At 32.8% G+C, this 21,021-nt stretch overlaps 1 protein-coding gene across 1 annotated transcript in view; it reads left to right on the forward strand.

The window, feature by feature from the left end:
- Positions 1-2,370: 2,370 nt before the first annotated feature.
- The window catches only part of Cdk5 (Cyclin-dependent kinase 5), a 111,288-nt gene continuing 92,637 nt past the window's right edge, over positions 2,371-21,021 (forward strand). The window contains exons 1-3 of the mRNA XM_085817880.1: positions 2,371-2,781; positions 3,083-3,171; positions 17,774-17,841. Coding sequence (XP_085674006.1) covers positions 2,736-2,781; positions 3,083-3,171; positions 17,774-17,841 — 203 coding nt within the window. The 5' untranslated portion in view covers positions 2,371-2,735. The remainder of the gene's footprint in view (positions 2,782-3,082; positions 3,172-17,773; positions 17,842-21,021) is intronic.

The following is a 21,021-nucleotide window of genomic DNA, read 5'->3' on the forward strand; positions in this document are numbered from 1 at the left end:
GGAGGAGGGTCATGATGTCAAATAAAAAAAATATTATATAGAGTCCAATCTTGGTGGTTCACTTCAGTTTTCCAGCATGAGGTGATCCACGTTTCCCGAAATATGGATCCCATTCCAAGAGAGATTGTGTAGAGCCTTCACTTCAGTTCTTTTTTTTTCTACCAAGAGGAGAGGGTCACCAAAGGGTTACCCATGTCCAAAGAGAGAAAGTGTAGAGCATTCATTTCAGTTTTTTTTTCAAGTTTAGGGGAGGGAGGTCTCAAAATGACACCCCCCCATTTTCAAAGAGAGATGGTGTAGAGCGTTCATTTCTGTTTTTTTCCAAAGTTAGGGAGTTTTCAAATGGCTACCCATTTCAGAGAAAGAGAGAGAGAGAGAGAAGGTGTAGAGCGTTCATTTCAGTTTTCCAACATTAGAAGGTCCCAAAATACCTTCTGAATTCAAAGAGAGATCGTGTAGAGCGTTCATTTCCAGTTCTCCAAGATCAGAAGAAGAGGGTCCGCTTTTCCCAAAAGGGCTTTCCGCATTCAGAGGCAGCGAAATGCAGACTTCAGTTTTCTCCCTCCCCAAGAATAGAGGGTCCCAAAATGGCTTCCCATTTCAAAGAGAGAGGGAGAGGCGTTCATTTCCATTCTCCAAGATAGGGTCGTCTGCTTTTTCCCAAAATGGCTTCCCAATTCAAAAAGAGAGAGAGAGAGAGAAAGTAAAAGCGTGTGTAGAGCGGTCATGTTCATTCTCCAAGATAGGGTCGTCAGCTTTTTCTCAAAATGGCATCTCCCCATTCAAAAAGAGATCGTAACCAATTTTTTCCAGTTTTTTCCAAGATGGGGAGAAGAAAACCTAGAATGGAATAACACGACACACAGAGAGAAAGAGAAAAAAAAACGCCATCTTGTCATTTTCTGATAGGGTACCGGTGTTCGAATACTTTTGTGACCGACTGTACAGAGAACTGTGAACACTACAATACGTTTAAATTTATCAAGAGGATTAAAACCTCTGGCCTGGAAGGCAACAAGCAACTGCGTAACTTCTAAGGTAAGCGGCCCGCTTCGACTCCCTGCTTCCTCTCTCTCGCTTGGCAAAAAGCCACAACTTAAATACTTGACGTTCGCCAGACAAACTTTGCATAAAAACCTTAACGCTTATAATTCTGGCCGGAAGTAGAAAATAAGAAGTGGTAGTAAAGATTTAAAATAAAATAAACGTTAGTAAAACTTAAGATCCTTACATACTTCCCGCCAGAGTTAATTAGTTTGAAACTGAGGTCTAAAACGACCTTGTTGAAAACTTTTAACTCTAGAATCTAACGCGAGGCCAATCTTTTACAAATCTTTTTCGCTAGAAACTAGAAATTTAAAAGAAAGAAATTTGTTTTTTTACAATAGCAGCTCCCAGGATACACAATAATTTTGGCAAGGGGAACTTATAACTACTTCGGATTTGGTTATGTCCTGTGTTAATGTGAATTTGTGCAATGTAACAGAATATTTGCAATTAAAACGAACCTACGAAAACGAAATATGTCGGCACTTTTTATATAAATTGTTAATGCTTAATATATAGCACTTAATTTATATATTTAATAGCACTTAACTCTTACTGTGTAAATAATGTCTGCCGCAGTTTTCATGAATTAGCGGTTTATTTTGCAGAAAAGTGTTTTAAAAGTGATATAAATGTAAAAGCTAGTTATTGCTTTATAAAAATTAATTGTTTTTTAACTAAATAACCTTCCTTTCATTTATTGTTTGGTATTAAAATTGCTCGTAGTCAGATTAATGTTTTTCTTTCTAATTCTAGGCATTAATTTCTCTTCATTTATGGTTAAAAATAAGATAAAGTGATAAGATATTTTTAAAGCACTAATAATATCGTTTATTGGACTTTGTCAATTGGAGTTATCATGCTGTTTTCTTATGCATTATTGTTTTCTTTCTTAACTTTTATATCTTATAAAAAGTTTTATCGTAAAAGTGTTTTATACTTATAAAAAGTGATCATTTTTATCTTAAGTCACTTTTATCACTTTTTATCTTATAAAAAGTCACTTTTTATCTTATAAAATTCTTTTATTGTCAAACGATATTCATCTAATGACAAAAATACTGCTAAACGGTTATCGCCTGCACATCAATTTGCACGATTTTTCTAATACTATGTATATTAACAACATATTTCTGAAACTGCTTTTTATTTTTGTAATTTTTTTCCCAAATATGGCAAATTATTCTATCGTCGGCCAGCGCTTCGCCTGTTTCAGCGCTAAAATTACCATGGGCTCAAGCTTTTGGCTCACAATAATGCCGCGGAGAATTCTTTTCGTCACTGTATGAAATCAGAAGTCGTGTCCAATAAGAGCTTGGGGTGGTGGCTGGGGCCAGGCGCTTGTTCTTTCTACGGACTTACCAAGGTCCCAAGGTCCGTAGTAGCAAAGAATTCTTGCCCTTACAAATTCTTTGGTAGTAGACCTTCTACGAACCTTGAAACAAAATCAGAAGACTATGTAAACAAATATTTCTGCGCGATTGTTCGGAAAGCGCAGTTATCTCAAAACTGTTTCTGCGCAACTGATCCGACATCTAACATTCCGGTAACTCTCCGACATCGGACATGTGGACGCAGCTTTTTTTTAATCTGCTGAATTGAATAGTATGCTTTTATGTTTAGGGGTAATAGATGGCAACAGAATTCTAAGTGTAATTAAGTTTAAAATTGATTTGTGATGAAATTCGATGGTTATAATGCAAAAGTATGAAAAATTGGAGAAGATTGGCGAAGGTTATTTTCATTTATGAATTTTTATAGTGAATAATAAATTATATAATAGCGAATAATAATTAATGCACTATATTATGAACTATTCTGTAATTTTTTTAACCGAAATATTTGTATAATTTCTGTTATACCGTTAAATATTAACATTCGTTAAGATGAACAGATTTTAGGCCAAATATTTTAGCATGAAGAATGTAAAAATTTTTCATAGGTTTTTGGCTTGGTATAGTTAAAGCTTTTAGTATACCTGTGTATTTTTTTAGTGCTTCAGTGCAGATTATCAGTTTTTAAATATTTATTTCAGGAACTTACGGAACTGTATTTAAAGCTAAAAATCGAGAAACTCAAGAAATAGTAGCTCTGAAAAGAGTGCGTTTGGATGATGATGATGAAGTAAATATTAATCTGATTACGTTCTCTACTTTTATCATTATTTTACTAAATTTATTTTCCTGTTTGTTTTGTCTTGTGCAAATAATGTGAATTTAAATTAAGTTGATCAGTTTGTAAGTTATTGGATAAGGTTTTCTTTGAAAAATGCTAGATGTTACAAAAGGTGTAAGTGCTTTTAATCTTGAATATTTTTAATTCCATCCTATGCTATTTATTTTCAAAATGTGCATTTATGTTATTTTGTTGTGTTCATAATATTTGCATACGAATACATATGTTGGTTGTAATTTTTAAGTGATGCCAAATTAATATGTGTGCTCTGAATATAAGCACATAAACTATAGCTGAATGCATTTGTATCCAAGATAGTTTTTTTTTTTTACTAATTCAAATATTTGATTGTAGTTTGGCATGGAATTACTATATATTGTATCATACGATATATTTATGGCCTCTGAATTTCTTTGCATTATTTTTAATTTTGAGAAATATTGAGCATCTGCTTGATGATTTTCTCCGACAAAAACTTCTGTATGCATTAAAAAAATTACAATTTACTGTTTATTCTGGCATATAAGGTACACATTTAATACAGAAAATATGATCAAAATTAACTGCAAAATTGGAAAAAAGTGCACAATCGCAAACTCCTTGCGCGTTTTCAGAATAGCACGTACACATAAACCATTTAAACGTCGACTTATTTTTACTTAAAAAAAATCCCAGGGTTGATCTTTACATTATGGTAACTTGGCGAAAATTTGGCAACCAACTCTCCTACAGCAACCCTCTATTTTTTTTTCCTGCCGCCATTTTGTCTTCACGAAGTAAAGACATGTTTCTTTTCTTTTTATCTACTGAACACTTCTTCCAACAATATACTAGCCGAATTACACTTATGCTAGAAATTTTATCAAACAAAACTGCTTAATCATGACAAATATTCACTGCAAAATTGGGAAAAAGTGCACAATACCATACTCCTTACGCGTTTTTCAAAATAACACATACACATAAACCATGTACACACCGACTTATTTTTACTTAAAAAAACATCCCAGAATTGCACAAAAATGGCATTGCGCACACTCTTCACTATATCCATGTACACTGCTTTTTTCTCATAAATTAGAAAAATTTCACGAAAATACATGACAATTTTCTCAATCTTTAAACCCGGTAAAAAAAACATATATGAAATTACCTGATCGCGAAAAAGTATTTACCCTTTCCAAATATGAACATTTCCACATATAAAATAAATAAAATATCCAAAAACTTTTACCTCTAAATCATCTATTATATTATAAACGTCATCAACGAATTCATACCGCAACCATTACAAATACTTAGTGTCAGATACTTAAATTATTTCCATGCACGTTTACTTCAACTAAAACGTATACCAAATTTCTACAAACATAAAATTCACAAAATAACTATCATTTCATTAAAATATAATTAAATTCAAAAACACTACTTAAAATATAAATGAGCACATACATTAAATTAATAAAAATTACCTTACAATCCTAATTACTTTAAACTAAATCATTGCTAATAACAATTTTCCCAATAATACCAAATTCCTTTCCACCTTACATTTAGAACAATGCATAAAAATAATATCCTCAAATAATTAAAAATACTAACTTACCTAATCTTCTTCAGAATCTTGATTACGTGGCGGATACACTTTTTTAATTCATTCAATAAAATTATTGAAAGATATTTTCTGCGAATTTTTCCTCTATACTTCCTCAGTTAAATAAAAAGCAAACTTCTCTTTATCACAATACCTAAATACCCATTTCGAATTCACTTTAGTTAGGGCCATGGGATCCAAAAATTAACCAACACTGTTTCACACAACACAGAATAAAGCTAAATACTAAATTTCCAGATTTTTTCCCGATTTCCCCCCTTTTCCGATTAAAGAACCGTAATTCGTCCATTAATATCACATGACATATCCCATGATCTCTCATTTCCCTCACGCAAAATAATGCGTAATCGGAACTGAGTACCGCTCACATTATTACCAAAGTCCCAGGTAGTAACCTTTGTCGCCTCCAAAATGTCGCCAAACTACCAGTTACCATATTGTAAAGATCAACCAATCCCAGAATTGCACAAAAATGGCATTGCGCACACTCTTCACTATATCCATGTACACTGCTTTTTTGTCATAAATTAGAAAAATTTCAGGAAAATGCATGAAAATTTTGTGAATCTTTAAATCCGGTAAAAAGAACATATATGAAATTACCTGATCGCGAATTAATTAAGTATATACCCTTTCCAAGGATGGATATACTTGGATGTACTTTTCCAAGGATATAACCCCTTCCAAGGATGAATATTTCCATGTATAAAATAAATAAAATATCCAAAAACTTTTACCTCTAAATTATCTATTATATTATAAACATCACCAACGAATTTCTACTGCAAACATTAAAAATGGTTACAAATACTTAGTGTCAAATATTTAAATTATTTCCATGCACGTTTACTTCAACTGAAGCGTATACCAAATTGCTACAAACATAAAATTCACAAAATAACTATCATTTAATTAAAATATCACTAAACCATGTACACGTCGACTTATTTTTACTTAAAAAAAATCATCCCAGAATCGCACAAAAATGGCATTGCGCACACTCTTCACTATATCCATATACACTGCTTTTTGTCATAAATTAGAAAAATTTCACGAAAATGCATGAAAATTTTGTGAATCTTTAAATCCGGTAAAAAGAACATATATGAAATTACCTCATCGCGAAAAAGCATATACCCTTTCCAAGGACGAACATTTCCACGTATAAAATAAATAATATATCCAAAAACTTTTACCTCTAAATTATCTATTATATTATAAACGTCACCAACGAATTTCTACCACAAACATTAAAAATGGTTACAAATACTTAGTATCAAATATTTAAATTATTTCCATGCACGTTTACTTCAACTGAAATGTATACCAAATTGCTACAAACATAAAATTCACAAAATAACTATCATTTAATTAAAATATAACCAAACCATGTACACGTTGACTTATTTTTATTTAAAAAAACACCCCAGAATTGCACAAAAATGGCATTGCGCACACTCTTCACTATATCTATGTACACTGCTTTTTTCTCATAAATTAGAAAAAATTTCACGAAAATGCATAAAAATACTCAACGTATACTACTCAAACGTATTCCAAAATACTACGAACATATAACTCACAAAATCACGATCATTAAATTAAAATCTAATTAAATTAAAAAACAGTGCTTAAAATATAAATAAGCACATACATTAAATTAATAAAAATTAGATTACAATCCTAATTACTTTAAACTAAATCATTGCTAATAACAATTTTCCAATAATACCGTATTAATTTATTTACTCCTTACATTTAGAACAATGCATAAAAATAATATCCTCAAATGATTAAAAACACTAACTTACCTAATCTTCTTCAAAATCTTCATTACATGGCACGCACACTTTCCTTCAGAGAGAGTTCCAATCGGCTGCAGTACTACTGCTAATTTCTAAATCCGAAATCCAGTAGTCAACTGGCAGTCTATTCACCCAGTAATAAGAAATTAATAAAATTTCACCAAGTACTTTCAAACTACTTTCAGCAAACCACGTACCCTTCCTTACACTCCGTTTCACAAAATGTCCATTTTCACCAGATTTCTTTCACCACCATTCAAACTTATCTGTACTATCTTTCCTTTCACACAATCTCATTTCATTCCCACATTTTGGACATTCATCCTTATCATACAGAGTCCGTGTGACATATATCATATATCATACATATATCATACACAGTCCGTGTGACAATTCCATACGATTCTGCTATAAACCGAGCAGTAGCACCTGCTTCCATCTTTAGCAGAATTTCCACTTTTTTCATTATCGTCAATGCAACGTGTTTAGGTTTTTTCAACGTTGCAAGCAGTAAAATCACGAGTGCGTTTCTTATCTGTCATTATATTAAAAAGCGCTGAAATTTAAAATATTCTTAATTTATCCACAATGTATCTGGATTTTAAAAAAAATGACATCACTAAACAATATCATGAAATAACGAATCTCGGAACGTATAACAATGTGAAGCCTGAACTTGGAAGAAGAGTTGAGTTAATCGTCTGCAGCTAATCTTTGGAATATGATAACAGGTAGTTTGGCGACATTTTGGTAAGGCAATCAAGGTTACTAGCTAGAACTTTAGCAGTGTACATGGATGTACAAGAGTGTGCGCAATGCCATTTTTGTGCAATTCTGGGATTTTTTTGAAGTGAAAATAGGTCGACGTGTACATTGATGATACTGTGTATGTGCAATTCTTAAGAACGCAGCAAGCAGTGGGCGATTCTGCACTTTCTCTCAATTTCGCACCTAATCTTCGTCATGATTAAGCACTTTTGTTCCATAAAAGTTCTAGCATAAGCGTAATTCAGCTAGCAGATTGTTGGAAAAAAATGTTGAGTAAAAAAAAAAAAAAAAAAAAGCCTTTACTTTGTGAAAACAAAAATGGCGTAAAAAAACTACCAGGTTGCTGCAGGGTTGGTCGCCAAAAAAATCGCCAAGTTACCATAATCCGAAGATTAACCTCGTCTACTTTTTTACCTCGATGCAGATTGGAGGGAAAAAAACTCTTATGATATCAATAATTTGGTATTTTTGTTATGACTCATTATTATTCGGTAATTATGACGTCATTATCCAGTAAGTATTTTTTCTTCAATAATTCGTACTCCATGTTGCGGTTTCCGTAACCTATAAGCTAAATGTTTATACAGTACAAAGTCTGTAATCCGGACTCATTGGGACTTCGACGATTCCAGATTAGGGTTTTTTCTCTGGATTATAGATCATCAATTTAAATCTTTTATTAAATTAAAATTTTATTAAATTTTATAAATTTAAATCTAAGATGGCATGCAGAAATTATACAATTAAAAATATGAAACCGTAATTTATGAAATAAAGAGCAATTATGATCTAAAGGATATCAAAATTTAAAAAAAAAAAAAAAAAAAAAGCTTAATATTTATTTGTTTACTTTATTAAACATTTCTTTCAATGTAAGTTGTTTAAGAAGTTCAAGCTTAATTTTTATAAAATTGCTCTAACAGTCTGCAAAAAATAATAAGCCAGATCCAGTTAGAAGATTAAGCAACAGCGCAATCTGCAACATTAACTGAAATGCCTTAGAATCAGTAAAGATAATTTTAGTCTAGCTTATACCGTCCGTTATACATTAAATGCGCATGCGTAAACACATTACACGCATGCATAAAGCATACCAAAAAAATGTTTGTGGCTTTGAGGTTCAGATTATAGATCATTCCGGATAATGGATGTCCGGATTACGGACTTTGTACTGTATTTTTAGAGGCAACGCAGATTTCAGGTCGGCGGATTTTTGGTATTTAACTGTATTTATATACCATATATTCAGTTATATATGTACTTTTCATGCAAAAAACAAGATCGAAATTCACGGTTGTGTGTTATGCAGAAGAAATAAAAATGATAGCTGTAAAAATAAGGAAAAGATGAGCATGTAAAAATTAAGACTTAAAAATATTCATTAACAGATAACATGAAAAGTTTGCCCATATTCATCTTCCATTATATCTTCAGCTCTGTTTCATCTTCATCATCACTGATCCATAAATAAATATTCACCTTCTATTCCATCTAGATTGTTAGGTGTACTGGATATTTAAATGAATGAATCTTGCTATGAATCTTTTTATTGCACCAAGGAAGGTTTCACTGGTTATTCCATAAAAATTTCAAAATGAATAGCCTTAACAGGAAAACACATACACAAATACAAACAAAACATCTGTTAAAATTCTTTGTTCTGCCTGAAGAAGTTCTTACGGTGAAAGGGGCAGTACAAATCAGTACCTATGTTATTAAATACTATCGAAGGAGTAATTCAAGATGATGGCAATTCTGCCATTGGAACGCTGTGCAATTTACCTTCAGACAAGCTGTACATTTATGCAGTAATTTTCTCAGAACATTCCTAACCATGATGATCCAGAATCTTATTCTAATGAAAGAGATAATTCCTTCTGCACTTACATGAAAATACAAAACATTATAATAATTAATAACAAGATTTGTAAAATTATGATTATTAAGTAGTAATACTATTAGATGTTTCTGATGAAGTCCTTGTGAAGAATTTTTTAAACATTTACCAACCAGCGCCGGTGCAAGGTTATCCGGTGCCCGCCTGCAAAATAGATGAAGTCCTCGCCCCCGACTTTTTTTAAAATTTCCCTATAGGGGAAGGATGTTTTGAAGAAAGTTTTGTTGAAATTTTTTTAACAATTTAACGAGAATAATTTATTTTTCTGCTTATCATATTTACAAACTTTTCTATAATTTCTTTTGCATCTTATCTCCTAACAGATTTCATTTTCAGTGGCAATCAAGCTAAATTTATGAGTCTTTCTTGCGATATATTTCACCATAAACATGTCTTGATCAATTTTAATTTGGAGAATGATCTTTTGCTACTAGGAACACTAACAGGAATGCTAAGTAGTATTCTCAGTATGATCTTCAAGTTTGGGAAGCACAAATTATTTGACACAATTAAGTTCAGAATATCGAATGTGTCATTCATACTGGTTGTGAAAATATCTTTCAAAGCTACTATTTCGTCATAAAGGTCTGTGTTAATATCTTTATTGTCACCACACTGTAACAAGTTTTCTAATTTACTGCATTTTATTTTCAAATTTGCATTATCAATTTCTGATAAATTACCCAGGAAAGTAAAATTAACTCTGTGATTTTTCCATTGCATAAAACCTTTCATTTAATGATACCCAAGCAATATCCAAAATTCTAAAAAAGACATTTCCCCTAAACTTCTCTCCTATGGAGATTAAGGATTTTCATCAGAATGTTCGTAATCGAAGTGACATTTCTTTTTCTATCGTCCGACTTCTTCAACAGTTTTAAACTATTGCTCGCCATCCTCTTCTTCACTAAGTTCTTTGGCTTTCTCAAGAATACTTTTATAATTAGTGTCACTTCTATATTCTTCAATGAATGCTTTTATCTTACTGTCTTTAAGGCTAGTGTAACACTCAAACCCTTTGCTTGCAATTGTTTGCTGCCAGGATTAATTCTGTTACGCAAATCGTGGCAAAGTATCAAGGAACTAATAAATTTATAATCCTTGATTTTGGGACATAGACTTTGTGCTGCATGTTGCACTTCTTTTGAAAACCATTCACCTTCGGATATTTCAAAATGAGCATCACAGATTTCTCCTAGTTGATATCTTAAACATAGAATGGCTTCAATTTTGCTTTCCCATCAAGTGTTTGAGAGGGGCTTTAAGGTTAAACAGAAAATGTTTTTTTAAAAGAAAGAATTGCCCATCGCCAGAAGAAAAAAATAAATTGCATAATTCTTAAATTGTCGAAAAAAAGCTTGTAAGGATTATGTTAATTTTATTAACAGTTAAATGTTCAGTTAAAGTTTGTTTCCTATCGATTCTTAACTTCAACTTACTACTTCCGGCCAGAACGTAGTTTTAGAATCACGTCTGAATACATAATGAGGAAGAGTGGTATTTAACCGCGAAGTTCTTAGATCTTAGAGAGAGAGATACCAGGCATTCTTGCTGCACGCGTCCGCCTTTTTAAGCTACTTTCTCGTAAGCTATTATCACTCTCGGCCGTACTTTAGGCCCTTGATAGCTTCGCAGTCTATTAACGTTAAGGGACCAACTCTGTTAGAATCTTGATAGCTTCGGCTATATCTCTTTAGTTAAGATTAGTTTAGTTTAATTCTTAGTTTCTTAAGTTCAAGCCCAAGTTTTGGCTTTATTGTACACTCCAAGACGGAGTTTTGTTAAACTTTAGTTAGAATAATAAAGGGTTAGTTTACCCTTCTATCTTCTTGTTTCCTGTCACACAAACTCAAGCGATTATTCGCTTATCAGTTTTTAATATTCTTCACTTCCAACTGTAACTTAGAATTACAAAGTGAGGAACTCTACAAACTAACTGTATCTGCAACCTTTGCTGCATCGTTAATCATTAAATTTAAGCTATGAGCGGCACCAGAAACATAAAAAGCATTAAGATTTATTTTTAAGCTATTGTTTTAAAGACCTATTTTCTTCTCTTTCATTATTTGCTCAGTAGTCATATTCCTGGCCTCCCACAGCATCAAGGAAAATGTTCCACATTTTCAACATTTCCATTACTGTCTCACATTGGCCGTTACCTGCAGAATCATCAACTTTAAGAAAGCCTAAAAATACTCCTTGATTTCTACCACTCCATCACTGCAGTAGACGAAATGTATGACAAGACTCATCTGTTCAGTTTTACTAATATCGGGAGTACAATCTAAAATTGTAGATTAATACTTCGCTTTTTGAAGAGATAGTAGGATTTTCTCTTAGACTATTGTAAATAATTTGCAGCATTTCATTTTGACTGTCTTTGCTTAGATAATGAACTGTTGCTACCTTTAGGTCATAATACTCTATCTACGTGAAGTTCTATAACTAGATTGAATTTTGCAAACAAATCCACTAATTTTAACAAGTTTCCGTTGTCTTTTTGGTACAGCACATCAGATGAGCTTCCTAATACATTTAACCAAATTCCACCCCCTTTTTTTTCTTTCATTTTCGTACATCTCTTGTATTTGGGAATCAATTGCTGCTTTAGTTTTTTAATTTTTCTCAAGCTCTTTCCCTTTTAAGAAATTTTTCATATGTGCTCAATAGTCTCATGCCTTTTCTGGGCTTTAGATACATTTATTCAATCATTGTAGCCTTTTAGGAGGATACTACTGTCAATCGATGCAAATATCTTGCAACAAAAGCAAAAAAACAGAATTTATATTTATGGAATATAGTAGCCATGTAAGGGGAACTAATTCTCCGTTTTCCATTTTTCTGTTGTAATATGTATCACTAAATTTACGTCCATTATTACTTTTCGGATACATTAAACCTTTCCTTTGAATAGGCCCCATTTCAGACAAATCATTCTCACTTTGTTGCTAAGAGTTGGCCACTTTACAGGATCATCAAAATCAATATAAAGCAAGGAATTTTCATTTATGCCAGCCTCTTCCATCGAATTATCTGGATAATCTTTAAATATTCATTTAATTCCATGCTTGGATCATCATTCTCTTCCATTAGAGTTTCATCAGTCCTTTCAATAACTTCATCCAATGTAGTTGATGTTCTTTGGCTGAATGATGTGTATTCTTTTGTAGATGATTCTCCTCCTGATTAAATATGAACATCATTTACGTCCGCAGTAGTCTTCGTCTCCTTTATGAAATGATGCATTGGGTCTGCCTGCTTCTGAAGAGCAGCATTATTTTCAGCCTTGCATTTAGAATTTTGCACATCGGATGATTTCTTCTGTTTCCATGTAATCAAAATTTCACACTGAAATTTAAATTTTAAAATTCAATTCTAATTATTAAATATCTAATGTTTCTTTTAAAATAAATCATAACATCTGTTAAATAAAGATATTAAATCGATTTTCAGCAGGAGTTTATAATTGCAAATGAATGTATAAAGGATAATGAAGCAGCGTCGCCGATCCTGGACTTTAAAGTACTGGTTTTGAAAAAAAAAAAAAAAGGGGGAAATTTAGTGAGAAGTTTTTCAGTCTTATGTGATGAGACCCGAGGGGAAACTCATGTGGTGTGATTTAATCCTCCGGTGCACAGCTAAACCTCAACTACACCGTAAGAAAAAAAAGGAGGTAATAGAAAAGCACGGGGAGAAAACACTTAAAATTAATTCAATTCTAATTATTAAATATCTAAAAATCTTTCTTTTAAAATAAATCATGACATCTGTTAAATAAAGAGAAAAAGTAAAAAAAAAAAAAAGAAGCTAATATGAAACTAAAACAATAACCTTTATGATAACGTTTTCGAGCAGTTGGTGAAGAATTAGCATCTTTCTAACAAAGGACAAGGAAAGGTTTGACCTGTGATGGGTCAAACTTAGATGCTTGCCAAGTGCTTCGTGTACAATGACCCGGAAACTTCTCTCTTCCCAAACACCAGCTAAGTCTTACTTCAACCCATTTGTGCAACGCCACAACAGCACCGAAAACAAAACAGATACCAGCTCACGGCAAAAGTTAACCAAATAACAATGCCCCTGCAAATATTTCTGTAAAAAAGAAAGGTGGGGGACGCAAGCACCCATAGTCCCTGTCCTGTGTAGCATTTAAGGTACATTTATTTTTCTTCGCTTGTAAGTGCAAATTCTTTTGCATTAAAAATATAGCTCAGTGTCGGTCCACTGGTCGGCGCCCGCCTGCAAAAAAGGCCTTGCAGGCCCGCTTCCGCCGGCCCTGTTACCAACTCTTAATATTCCTTTAGAGTCCAGAAATGGGCATAGATTTACCGAGTTACTAGCATACAGCAAATGCTTTCCCTGTGTTGAATTTCTTCAGGAAATTTTTTTCAAAATGTACATCAAGGCACAAGACAGTTCATCATTTGATAAATGGCCTACAATTTCAAGATGTATTCATTTCAAATTCTTACATTTTCAATAAAGTGTAAACACCAAGCCATCATTCAGCAAACATCACTCTTTGATAATTAAGACACACTCTTTGATATTTGCTGAATGATGAACCGCTATTAATAATATCAAGGTTATCTAATCCCTGCATAGATACACTAAATTCATTGAGAACATTATTCAATTCTCACAAATAAAGCTGCGTATTCTCTACATCTGCTACGTGCCATGGTTTAAATTCTGCTTCGTTGGGCAAAAATGATGGACCAACTAACCATAAATGAAAACTTTCAATTTTATTTGTATTCACATCTCTTGAAATCACATCAGCAGAATTATCGTTTGAACTGACATGCCTCCAGTTATTAATTTCTGTGAACTTTTTTATTTTATTACAGTACAAAGTCCGGACTCGTCGGGACTTCGGCGTTTCTGTATTAGGGATTTTTCAGATATTAGATCATCAATTTAAATCTGGTAAGATAGCATGCGGAAATTATGCAATTAGAAATATGAAATCTTAATTTATGAAATAAAGAACAATTGTGATCTAAATGGTATCAAAATTTACAAAAAAAAAGCTTAATATTTATTCGTTTACTCTATTAAACATTTCTTTCAATTTAAATTGCTTCCACCAAAAATTCAAAAAGTTCCTTTTTCTTTTTTCTTATGTCATATAAGTTGACTTTCCAATGCCAGAGTCCTCGCACAATTTTGAGATGGATAAGAATTTTCCATTTTTTGCAGCAATTCCAGTTTTTGTTTACTAGACATTGAAACATGGTTTCTCCTTGTAGATCCTTTGGTAGCTCCAGAATTGGAAACTCTTTTCGACATAATCAAAAGTTCAAGCTTAGTTTTTATAAAATAACAGTCTGCAATAACAGTCCGTTATAATAACAGTTTGCAAAAAATAATAAGCTGGATCAAATTAGAAGATCAGGGAGCAGTGCAGTGCTAACTGAAATGCCTTAGAACCAGTATAGATAATTTTAGTCTAGCTTAATAGCGACCATTATACATTATTGGCGACGAAAGCCAAGTTGTTTCAAAGCCAAGTTGTTTTGCCAAATTTTGTCTTGCTCATATCGCGTACTGAATTAAGCCTGAATTGTACTATATCTATGTTTATTTCTTGCAAATGCTTAAAACTAATCCGAGTCCTGAATAAATAAACTTCCACATATACTTAACGCTTTATTTAGGGCCGGCACTAAATACCGCATGGTGCAGTCTGTAAGGGTCCTAAATTCTGCTACAAAGCGCGTTTCTAAGTTTTAAATTTTCACCGCACTTAAACTTTGCATCCCAGTGCTTTTCCTAAATCATAAAATGCTTTTCATCCCTTAATTTTGCCGCTCGGGAAGAATAATACGGATATATTATCTTTCACCAAAACTTTAAGTAAAGTATGAGCCAAACAGTTGTCTACAATCAGGACTATTTTTGAGTCATCAGGTAAATACCGAATTCAAATGTTTACAATCCCCGGGTATAAGATGATTTTCAAACCAATCATTCATTCACGTGTGTATCATCCATGCTCTTTTATTTGTACGATATATAACAGGGAAAATCGTTACTCCTTTAAATACTCGAGGTCGTGCATGTTTTCCGATTATGAAAAGTTTGCATTATAAAAACTTCTCATCCCTTAATTTTGCCGCTTGGTGGTTCCCCAAATTTTGCAAAAATTTCATCTTCCCTAAATTCTGTCGTCCGGTGCTGACATATTCTGCCGCCGCTTCTGGGTTTATGGGTTATCAGTTCTTCTTAATTGAAATAACACTAAATGTAATCTTTTGGCCTATGAGTTTCATTAACAAAATCTATTTTTAGGATATGAAAAAAATTTTTTGTTGAATTTTTCCTCGTCAACATTTGTTAGAGCATTTAAAAATCTATAATCATAGCCAAGCTTAATGTTAGCAGAAAAAGTTGCCATACTCTTGTTATTCAATTACTAATATAAAAAAAAAAGTTTAGACTCACAAATTTATGCTTACATGATTGTTTTTCCGTAATGAGGTTATTTTATTTAGTGCCTGAGTGAAATTAAGAATCGGAATTTTTAAGTGAAAATCTCCACATATTTTATTATGGAAGGAAAAATCAAATGTGCATGTGCAAAGCATACAGGAAAAAAAATTGCTTGTGGCTTTGAGGTCCTAATTTTAGATCATTTCGGACTTTGTGCTGTATGACTTTTTCATGTTGTTTTGCTTTATTGTGTGTATGTATATATAAAATTCATTTGTCACAGACTCTTTCTGGTGGCAATAGTATAGCAACTGCTGCTAGTAATGCTTCAAACATCATTACAACTTATTTTTCCATAGATGGAAGTTTGAAAATGTATATGAATATTTTACATTATCTAACAAGCATTTTACATTGAAATGGCTTTATATTGGCAAAATGTGGTAAAAAACCAATTAATGATTTGTTTCTCGCACATGTGTAGATGAGGTAACTGTTTCTTGCCATTGCAGAAATTTGCCAAATTCACTTTTTCGCCAATTCCACTCTAGAAAACAAGTATAATACAAAGTCCGAGATCTGGAAGTCCAGTGTCCAGAAGGATCTAAAGTCCGGACCTCAAAGGCGCCACCAACCAATTTCTTTTAAGATTTTTTGGGGGTGTATGCTTTACGCATGCACATTTGATTTATTTCCTGCCTCATAATAAAACATACGGAGAGTCCCGATTCTTAATCTCACTTCGGCACTAAATAAAATATCTCATTATTGAAGAAATAATCATTTTAGCATAAATTTGTTTGATCAGTAATTTGACTCCATAGCTGTGTATCTGCTTGGCATACATCCAAACAAACATTGTTTTTACAACTAATATTTATATTCCTGGCGCCAACCTGGCGAATCATTATTATATTTTGCTTTTATCATGGCATGTTTATCAATACATGACAAGTTAAGTGATGACTTTTGCAGTGATTCCTAAACAACTTTTTTATATTAGTAATTGAACAACAAAGACTATTATCGACTACAGATTTAAGTTATATGCAGTAAAAAATGTTGATGAGAAAAGATTTAACAAACATTTCTTTCTATATGCTAAAAATAGATTTTGTTAATGATACTCATAGGCCAAAAGATTAGATTTAGTGCTATTTGAATTGAGAGTAACTGATTTGTTATTCACATAAAGCCAGAGCTCCCATGGCCGAATCGAGCGGCAGAGTTTAGGGAAGAAGAAGAGTTAACAGAAATTTTTCATTGCGATGATAATGCCCCAATCCCCAATCAATTAAAGGACGGTAAAATCTGTAGTATGGTTCTAGATCCAGAAAATACCGCTCCTGATAGTGTAGAAAGTGACACAGAAGTTATTGAAAAAGAAAAAATTTCGATTGACAAGTTAGTCTGAATTCTCGACTCAGAAATTACAGGACTTAAACAATGGAACTTAGTAACTGAACAAGAAGTTATATCTGTGTGTAGAATTAAAAAGAAAGTATTAGCACAAAAATCAAAGCAACTTAAACAATGTACATTGTAAGAAATGTTTAATAAAGTAAACATATTTTAGAGTCATTAGGTTTTTTGGAAGCAGGAATACATGAAAAATTATTGTTGCCCTCGCTGGGACTCTTGGACCTCTCGAATGTGTGTCGAGTGTGCTAACCATTACACCACAAAGGCATGCCAAAAAGAGGGAGAAAAATACATTATAATATAAATATTAAGTTTTTTGTTGTAAATTTTGATACCTTTTAGATCACAAATGCTTCATTATTTTATAAATCATGATTTCATATTTTTAATTTTATAATCTCTAGATGTCATTTTACTAGATTTAAACTAATGATCTAATATCCGGAAAAATAAAAAATCTGGGATCGCTGAAGTCCTGACAAGTCCAGATCTCAGACTTTGTACTGTACCAAATATTTTCTTATGTCAATACATTTTGTTTATTTGTATGTACAATTACTAAATTTTTCTTTTTCTAATTTTTTAAAAATTTTATTGTTTTGTTCTTAGGGTGTCCCAAGTTCTGCATTACGGGAGATTTGCTTATTAAAAGAGTTGAAGCACAAAAATATTGTCAGGTATGTTTTGTAAACTAATAAATTCTCAGTATTAATGCATTTTTTATATCCATTTGTTGAAGTGCTACATAAGTACAGCAATTACTTTTTTGATTTGAGCTATAATTTTATGTTCTCCTGGGCTCCTTTTTCCAGTTCTCCTGGTTTTTCATAACATCTCATTCTGGCATTGGATCAATGAATCTTCCAATTTTTAATATATTTATTTTTAATATTGAGTGGAAGGAAAATGTTCCACTGCAGTAGATTAACTGAAATGAAATGTAAATTTGGCAAATTCCATTCTCCCTCATTTTATTTGCATAAATTATCCTAATCTACTATAGACATTTATTTTAATTATATAATTTTTTATGAAGATTTGACCAATGTTTAATCAGTTAATATTTGTGTTTAATTTTGTTTTACATCAATAAATGGAACATTGTAAAGTTTATTCCCGCAAAATTATATACATATAGTATTGTTGCGGGTTTTTTTTCCCATCTTCACGTTTGTACGGGGTTCGTAGATTTGAAGTGAATAACGACGGCACCAAGCTGAAGTATCAAAATACACTTTAATGGCCAGTATTTTTCAAGACAGCTCCAAACCACTTTACAGTCTTTGAAGAACTACTATAAACATTCAAAATCATAAAAACAACCTTGTATTTAGCGTAAGAATATTGAAACAATCGATTTCGAGGGCAGCTAAAGGTCCCTCCTCATCAGGAGAAAGAAATACCTAGAAAGAAAAATAAAGGGGAAGGAGTCTCAGAAACACGTGGTCCTTATCAGCACTGCACGTGGTTATAAACGGATTTTTAATCAGAGTTACACTGGCCGCCTACTTTTACTGAGCCAGGCTATCTGATCAAACATATAACACAAAGGACAAGAAAAAATAGCGAAGTTAGAAATAGGGAGGGAGGGGCAAATGCACCTTCATGCTCAAAATCTGAACTTCGAATAATGGAAAGCAACCACTGAACAGATATTTATACCCTCTGGTAGTACCAAACGTGAGGAGGTAACACCATCTATCGGCAAAAATAACTGAATTAAGATAGTAGAATTTTAAAGGCATTAGGAAGGACTGGATTGGACTTCAAATCATTAACTAAACATGCTAAATCTTTGTGAATATGAAAAGCCTCAAGAAAATGCAATTCACCTATGGAAGAAGCCTTTCGGATAATTTTTGCAGACCCAAAGTCAAAATTATGGTTAAATGTCCAACTATGATACGCTATTGAAGATTTGTTGATTTCACCTTTTTAATAATAAAAAGATATAATAAGGTTTAAGATATATTGGCCAAACAAAAAGAGCGTTGAAGTTTCGTATCAAGGAACATGAATCTTATGTCAGAAAAGGAGAAATCAACAAGTCTTCAATAGTGTATCATAGTTGGACATTTAACCATAATTTTGACTTTGGGTCTGCAAAAATTATCCGAAAGGCTTCTTCCATAGGTGAATTGCATTTTCTTGAGGCTTTTCATATTCACAAAGATTTAGCATGTTTAGTTAATGATTTGAAGTCCAATCCAGTCCTTCCTAATGCCTTTAAAATTCTACTATCTTAATTCAGTTATTTTTGCCGATAGATGGTGTTACCTCCTCACGTTTGGTACTACCAGAGGGTATAAATATCTGTTCAGTGGTTGCTTTCCATTATTCGAAGTTCAGATTTTGAGCATGAAGGTGCATTTGCCCCTCCCTCCCTATTTCTAACTTCGCTATTTTTTCTTGTCCTTTGTGTTATATGTTTGATCAGATAGCCTGGCTCAGTAAAAGTAGGCGGCCAGTGTAACTCTGATTAAAAATCCGTTTATAACCACGTGCAGTGCTGATAAGGACCACGTGTTTCTGAGACTCCTTCCCCTTTATTTTTCTTTCTAGGTATTTCTTTCTCCTGATGAGGAGGGACCTTTAGCTGCCCTCGAAATCGATTGTTTCAATATTCTTACGCTAAATACAAGGTTGTTTTTATGATTTTGATTGTCACATTAGCGTGTTTCTCTTCTTGTCTACTATAAACATGCTGAAACAATCAGTGACACAGACTTCAGGCTATAACGGTGGAGACAGCTTCACTGCAAAGCACCAGATTACAGCTCCCAACTCTGCTTGGTCGTTCTTGGAATTCTACGTACTCTCGGGACTCTCCATGCTTTAACTCGCAAAGCACTCAACAATACACAAGAGTGCATAGACTCGGTTCAGTCGTTCTCGGAGCTGAGCACACTCTAAGATGAAACCTGACGATGCACTAACTTGCGATACACCGAGAGACTATCTCAATGCACTCAATGACTAATTTGGCACTATACTTCAAGACACTCGCTCACTGACTGTTAGTTTGATGGACTTTGCACTATTAGCTCGCTACTTGAGACACTGACTGACTCTCCGTGTACCAGCATGGTTTATATAGCTTTTGGCTTGTGTTCAAGAACATTCTGGACTAAACCAGTAAGAATTTGTTCCAGAAGGTTCTCCCTCTGTCTATGGCATATCTCCAGTTTTGTTGCCAAATGAGCGATTTCTCACCAAATATGGCAACCCTGCCTTTCCTTGCCATTTTCTGGCTACCCTAAACCTGTTTTGTCAGGAAGCTATCTTACTGCGCGTTGACCTTTTGTAAAAATATTAATTCTAATTTCATCATATTTAAAATTTCTTTGATAAATAAAAGGTTTTCTTTGATACTCGGGAATTTTTCAGCGTAAAAAATGTAAGAAAAATACAAAGTGAAATTAACAAAAAGACATAATTTAGAAAATCTAATGGAATATTAATACAGTTTTCATCGAAATCATGTTTATAATACTTCAATAATATGAATCATGCACCTTGTAAAGTGAATTTAAGTCAGTTTGGAGTTTTCTTTTAATTTTTTGTTACTGGGACCAAGGGTATGTATATTCAAGGTTCCTACAATCCTTAAAAGTTCTTAAGTTCTAAGTTAAGTTTATAAACTTCTAAGTTAAGTTTTATAAATCGAATTTTGGTCCTTAAAAATTTTTGCCAAAATCGTCGGAAGGTCCTTAATTTTAATAATCTGAAATTTCTGTCTTGTTTTTACAACTACTGTTTTGAGTGTGAATTATCATTTTGGAGGAATTTTTTTTGGCTATTCACTGACAAATATGATTATCTTTTGAATGTGTTCATGGGGTATAATTTGTTCCTAT

Source organism: Stegodyphus dumicola, chromosome 1 (assembly GCF_044657685.1).
Source record: "Stegodyphus dumicola isolate Sdum_Otavi_A_Nest chromosome 1, ASM4465768v1".
NCBI classification, from domain to species: Eukaryota; Metazoa; Arthropoda; class Arachnida; order Araneae; family Eresidae; genus Stegodyphus; species Stegodyphus dumicola.